Source organism: Juglans microcarpa x Juglans regia, chromosome 6D, assembly GCF_004785595.1.
Source record: "Juglans microcarpa x Juglans regia isolate MS1-56 chromosome 6D, Jm3101_v1.0, whole genome shotgun sequence".
Lineage (NCBI taxonomy): Eukaryota > Viridiplantae > Streptophyta > Magnoliopsida > Fagales > Juglandaceae > Juglans > Juglans microcarpa x Juglans regia.
The window spans coordinates 33,702,422-33,709,037 of NC_054604.1; the positions used below are offsets into that span (position 1 = coordinate 33,702,422).

Below are 6,616 nucleotides of genomic sequence, written 5' to 3' on the forward strand. Positions count from 1 at the left end.
AAAAAAAAAAAAATGTGATGTACTCTCGTATTATATTCATTTTATTTTGATGGTTTTAATTGTTTCTTAATTATTAATTAAAAAAAAAATTAAAATTATATGGCATTAGATTGGTATGAGATGTGATGTTTATTGAAAAATTATATTCATAAACTTCGCAAACTATAAATTATTCTTCTTGTTATTGTTATTTTTTTAATTTTTTCTTTTAATAAATATATGATATATAAATAATGAGTAAAAGAATTTAATTATTTTAAAAAGAATAAAATTAAAAAAATTAAAAAAAAAATTATGGAGTGTGATATATAAGACTTATAAATAACAAAACTGTTCGTAATAATATCCAAATTAGGCATTGACCCACCTACCGAACCAAATCGATCTGGCCTTATCGGATCTAACCCATTTTCTCTCACAGCAACACCGGATTCAGTCTCTTTCCAGGGTTGCCAAACAATCCAACCCTTTCCCTACCGAACCCGCCGATCGGACCCTTTCTGAAGCTGCAAACAGAGCTTACGCAGCTACCTCTGTACGACCAAATTTCGATTTTTTTTTAATTGAGAATTGTTCACGTATTGTATGCTTCTTGTTTGATTTTGATTTACATGATGCATTTATGGCTATAGAGGAATTGGGGGCTGAAATTATAGTGTTTGTGATTGAAGTTTGTGTTTTTGGTGAATTTCTGAATATATCTTTATATGGGTTTTTTCTTTTTCTTGTTGCTGATGAATATTTGAGAATAATTTGTTTTCAGGATACCAGCTTATATGAGCATAATCTGTTTTGAGGTTTGATTCGAATTACGAGAGTGTCCAGGCAAGCACATTGCTTGGTTCAATGGGGTGCCACTTGTTCCACTTCAGAAGTTTACGTTAACCTGTGGTTTTATATTAGGAAACCTGAATTTGAAATTACTGTCACCTTTTGATGAACCAAATTTGTTGCTTCTTTCTTTTCTTTCTGACTTCTTGTTTACAATCTGAATTTGTTGGTGATTTATGAAATTGGGGGAATTTCGTTTAAATTTTGATGTCTTGTAATAGATTTCTTGAAAACTGGTTTAAGATGCCCGTCTTTTTGAATTCTGATTTAGTTATATATTTGTGTTCATTAAAGTAAAAGATCATCTGTTAAGGTTTTGGTTTGGGATTTGTTTTACATCCAGTGAGTTTTTCCCTTGACATGTTACTTATAAAAAAAAAGTTTTTCCCTTGACATGATCTGTATAAAAAATGAATGACAAGATCAGAAGATTTATGGAAAAGTCTACTTATTATTTAACTGTAAACAATCTTGTCCTTTCATTTTTTGATAGGATCTACCTAGTGAGTTTTTAAAAGAATGTGAGCCAAATCCTTTTGTATGATATAATTCACTCCGTTTTGATATTTATCTTCTAGATGTATCTTATATATGTGTATATTGTGCGACTCATCACATGTATCATAGGTTACAATATATTCAATAATATGTTATGTGGCCAGTGTATGGCTATTTTTTTCCATCACGATTATAAACTGGGTTTAGGGAGAATTTCCTGTGCTTTGCTTACACTTGCAATTATTCTGAAGTGATGATATGGAGTAACTTGGGCGGTTCAGCCACTTGCATCTATTTGAAATGCAGCACTGTAATTAGGTAATTAGTAATATTCTACTGACTGTGGTCAAGAGACCTCTCCTAATCTTTGTATGAAATGTTGTTACTTGAGAACCTAATGATGGGTTCGCATTTGGAGTAATTGAGGGTTTATCATAACTTTTCTGGCTTTGTTGTGTTTTCAATGTTTGAGGTTCATAAGATTTATGTGCTAGACTTGCTTTTTTACTTTGTATCCATGGTTCTTCTTTATGCAGACCTTTGTCAACATAACCTTATGAGATGGAAATATCAAACGACTTGGCTGGCAAGAAACCAAAGCGATTGACGTCTGTGGTTTGGAATCATTTTGAGAAGGTTGGAAAGGCCGAAAGTTGTTATGCCATTTGTATACATTGTAACAAGAAACTCAGTGGCTCAAGTAATAGTGGAACAACACATCTGAGAAACCACTTGATGCGATGTCTGAAAAGATCATCCACTATTGACGTTTCTCAACTACTTGCAGCGAAGAGGAAAAAAGATACTACCATTAGCACAGCAAATGTCAGCTTCGATGAAGGGCAGATAAAAGATGACAATATTAAGCCAAGAATTTTGAAGTTTGATCAGGATCAGAAAAAGGATGAAATCATTAACCTTGGGAGTAGTAAGTTTGATCAGGAGAGGAGTCAGATTGATCTTGCTCGCATGATAATATTACATGGTTACCCATTGGCCATGGTTGACCATGTTGGATTTAAAGTATTTGTCAAGAATCTTCAACCGATGTTTGAGGTTGTGCCAAATAGTGCTGTTGAGAAAGCTTTTGTGGAGATTTATGAGAAAGAGAAACTGAAAGTGTATGAAACGATAAATAAATTGCATGGTAGAATTAACCTTTGTGTTGAAATGTGGTCTTCACATGAGAACATTGAGTATTTGTGTTTGACAGCACATTATATTGATGAGGATTGGAAATTGCAGAAGAAGATTCTGAACTTCGTCACACTTGATTCTTCTCACACTGAAGACATGCTTCCTGAAGTGATTAATAAGTGTGTAATGGATTGGGATGTGGACCATAAGTTGTTTGCCTTGACATTTGATGATTGTTCCACAGATGATGAAATTGTCCTGAGACTTAAAGAACAGATATCTCATAAAAGGCCTCTTTTAAGTAATGGTCAGTTATTTGGTGTGCGATCTGCTGCGCACGTTATAAATTTGATTGTTCTAGAGGCTATGGAAGCATTGAGAGAGGTAATCCAAAAGATTCGAGCAAGTGTCAAATATGTTAGAAGTTCACAAGTAACACAAGGAAAGTTTAATGAGGTCGCCCAACAAGTTGGAATCAGCAGCAAGAAGAACTTGCTTCTTGATCGCCCATTTCAATGGAACTCAACGTATATCATGCTTGAAACGGTCTTGGAATACAGGGGCGCATTTTCTCTCTTGCAAGACCATGATCCTGCCTATGCATCTGCTCTAACTGATACAGAGTGGGAATGGGCCAGTTCTGTCACTGGTTACATGAAACTTTTTGTTGAAATCATAAATGTATTTTCCAGCAACAAATGCCCAACTGCAAATATGTATTTTCCTGAGATTTGTGATGTTCACATCCAATTAATCGAATGGTGCAAGAGTCCAGATAATTGTCTTAGTTCCATGGCATTGAAGATGAAAGCCAAGTTTGATAAATATTGGAGCAAGTGCAGTTTTGCTTTAGCAGCAGCAGCCATCTTAGATCCTCGATTCAAAATGAAGTTAGTGGAGTATTATTATTCTCTGATTTATGGTAGTGCTGCTTTGGACCGTATCAAGGAAGTTTCTGATGGTATAAGGGAACTTTTCAATGCATACTCTATCTGCTCAACGATGATTGATCAAGATTCAGCTTTGCCTGGTAGCAGCTTACCTAGTACAAGTAATGACACCAGGGACAGACTGAGGGGCTTTGACAAATTTCTTCACAAGACTTCTCTCAGTCAAAATGAAATATCGGACTTGGACAAATATTTGGAGGAACCGGTCTTCCCTCGTAGTTGTGATTTCAACATCTTAAATTGGTGGAAAGTTCATATGCCGATGTACCCCATCTTGTCCATGATGGCACGTGATGTTCTCGGGACTTCCATGTCGACTGTTGCACTGGAGTCAACATTTAGCACTGGAGGTAGAGTGCTTGATGATTGTAGAAGTTCGCTGAATGCAGATACTCTTCAGGCATTGATATGCACACGAGATTGGCTGCGGATTGAATCAAGAGGTATGTTCCCCAAATTTTCACTATCTATTATTTGATTTATTTTCTAATTTTTTGTCTGGTAGAGTATATTTTTAGTTAATTTCTACTCTTCTGTCTCAGATTTCAATCCATCCTCGAGCCTTTCTACTCTACCCCTTGTCATTGAATCGAATTAATTTGTGTGGGGTATGTTTTTGTCGCAATGCATTCCCCTCAAATATCTTGATTTTGTAGGGTTAAGTATATATATGTGCCAATCAACTTATTTCCAATTTTATGTTGTTTTTCATGCAAAGTTGATGGTTCTATGGGCTCATGATAGCGTCTAATTGTGTGTGTCTGTTTTTGTTTTCCTCACAAAATGGCGTTACTCTAGAACCTGCTGTAGTGTTGTAACCATACTCTCGTAGCTAGATAAATTGGTCATGACTTGGAAGTACTTTTCAAGAAGCATTGTACATCTCACGAGAGCAATTAGATTCAGGAAATTATGCTCAAGTTAGAGGGACCCTCTCTCTCTCTCTCTCTCTCTCCCTCCCCAAAAGGAGAAGCTGCTCCACCGTTGATGATGCTTTCCACATCAGTGACATGGTCAGTGTTCTTTATTCCGAAATATCATCAGGTGCTTGCCTTTAGAACGTGTATCTCTCAAATCATGCTTTTCCTTTAGGAGTTTAGGGAGTTTTTTAATGGGATTTTTTTTTTTTTTTTTTTTTTTTTTTTTTTTTTTTTTTTTGCCTTTTTAAAGATACCAAAACTTTGAAAGAACAAGCAGTACCCAGGAACCAAGAATATTGCGCCAGAGGATTTTTTTTTTTTTTTTTGCTTTCTCCTTTAAAATAGTAAGCAAATTGACTACAAACAAAGATATCTCTGAAATTTAGTTGTAAACTAATGAAATACAATTTGAATGTGGAAAAGATCACACACTTCATATAGGCAGAGATTGTAATGATTAGGAGCTGAGTGGCTGAATTGTTCTGATTAGCAGCAGAAGAGTAATTAATCCCAGCTTTGTTGTTGCAAGTATGTGCTTATTTTGGTTTATAGGCCTTGGCATATCTATAAACTCATTTGTGAACCTATCATCTAATGCCACATCATGGGATGATAAATAGATTTTTTTTCTAAAAAATAGGCCCGAAGATCTTGTAAAAATCCACAATTTTGGATATACCTCCCAAAATTTAGGGGATCTCAATCTCTTGGAAAAGAATCTTTCCCAGGAATCATAATTAACTTTTTCTCTTTTCTAAACTCAGCCATATTCAGCAAATTGATGATATTGGTCGCACCAAGAATTTATTTTAGAGACGACTAAATCTATCCCCCAATATACAGGGCGGTCCAATCTGGCATACCACATATATATTTTTGTATTTTCAATTTTGTATAGCATTCTCATGAAAAAAACCAAAGGATTGTGATCTCCCGATGCCCCCACATGTTGAGGAGATTCTAGACCACAGAATCATATTCCCAAAGCTGTTGGCACTTCATATGCCTACATATATGTGTTGTCTATGCGGTGTGTGTGGTCACAAAGAGATTACCCCCTACTACCGCCCACCATGTTTAGACCCTACTTTGCTTCCCCACTCTCCACTTTAGCTCTTTGCTATATCTTAAGCAGCTTTTTAAGCTCCTTTATTTCAACTACTATAAACAAAACCACCCTGATTTCTTTCCCTTTGATTCTTAATTTTCATTTACTCATGCTATCTTTATTATTATATAATTTATTAGTAAAGCTTGGAAAATATTCTTTAGCAAATAAGACAATAAAAAAATATAGTAGTGCTACTTGGTTATATGAAACTTACCTCTCATATGACTCTCTTGATAGACCACCACGTGGTTTATTAAAATTAAAAAAAAAAAAAAAAAAATCCTAGTCTAAAAGGATGTTTGAAAAACATAAAAAAAAAAAAATGAAAATTGAACTTCCAAGTTTTCTCTATCCTTTTTGTATTTATGTTTTAAATTTTTTTTAATGAACTATGGTGTGTTACATGGAGGTGTTACGTTAAGAAAGTATTATTTTTAAAGCACACGTGGCTGTAGCGCAAGAATGCATCGAGTTTTTAATTAAAAATAAATAAAAAAATCATAATAAGAAAAGACGAAAGATATCGTACGGAGAATTTCTGTAGCCATCATTTGTTTTCGAAAGGATAGAATGTGGATAAGGAAATGCAATGACCCCTGGGAACGTTAGCGTGGGTGATGATGCATGCGCGAGTACTGCGGTAAATGTCTTCATCATTTGCATGCTATCTTTGGTCAGATATGGAATCCATAAAGGCTGCAGACTCGATCAATTGGCTAACCTACGTGCATTATCGGTGCATGTAATTTTTTTATTTTCTTAATTCATTTAATTAATATTTTTTCTGCCTCCCTTCTCCTTTTCTTTGCTTTGCGTTTCTCTTCTCTGTTTTTTCTCATAAATATCTATGGGAATGAACAAAGTTAATTGGTCGCCTGGCAACTTGGTTCGTGATGCTGGAAAAAAAGGGTGCCTTTCTCCAATCCAAAAGATAGTGCATGAAGAAAGAACTGAGCTGGGGCCAGTGATCTTGTGGCAAAAAGATCATAGCAATAAAATCACAGGCAACCTCTATCTAGACTGTATATAATAGCTGCCATTTTTTATTTTATTTTTTATTTTTCCATGAAAATGGATATGGAATCTCATACTTTGCAAGCTGGCTGCCAAAATGATTTGACATGCTTAATATAAAGACAGCAATGAAATCTCTAATTATTTGTTCAGAT

The 6,616-nt window shown here is 34.9% G+C and overlaps 1 protein-coding gene across 4 annotated transcripts; it reads left to right on the forward strand.

Annotated features, from left to right (window-relative positions):
* The first annotated feature begins 361 nt into the window (after positions 1-361).
* Positions 362-6,613, forward strand: LOC121234943 (zinc finger BED domain-containing protein RICESLEEPER 1-like). 4 transcript variants are annotated; one of them, XM_041131097.1, is made up of 4 exons: positions 362-535; positions 764-825; positions 1,866-3,859; positions 6,356-6,613. In XM_041131097.1, exons 3-4 carry the CDS (start codon positions 1,891-1,893, stop codon positions 6,475-6,477), a joined length of 2,091 nt encoding a protein of 696 aa, XP_040987031.1. In that variant the 5' UTR covers positions 362-535; positions 764-825; positions 1,866-1,890; the 3' UTR covers positions 6,478-6,613. The 4 variants fall into 4 exon arrangements, with proteins under 4 accessions (XP_040987031.1, XP_040987032.1, XP_040987029.1 ...); XM_041131098.1 differs by lacking the exons at positions 764-825; positions 6,356-6,613 and adding exons at positions 3,959-4,024; positions 4,202-4,336; XM_041131095.1 differs by lacking the exon at positions 764-825.
* Positions 6,614-6,616: the final 3 nt, after the last annotated feature.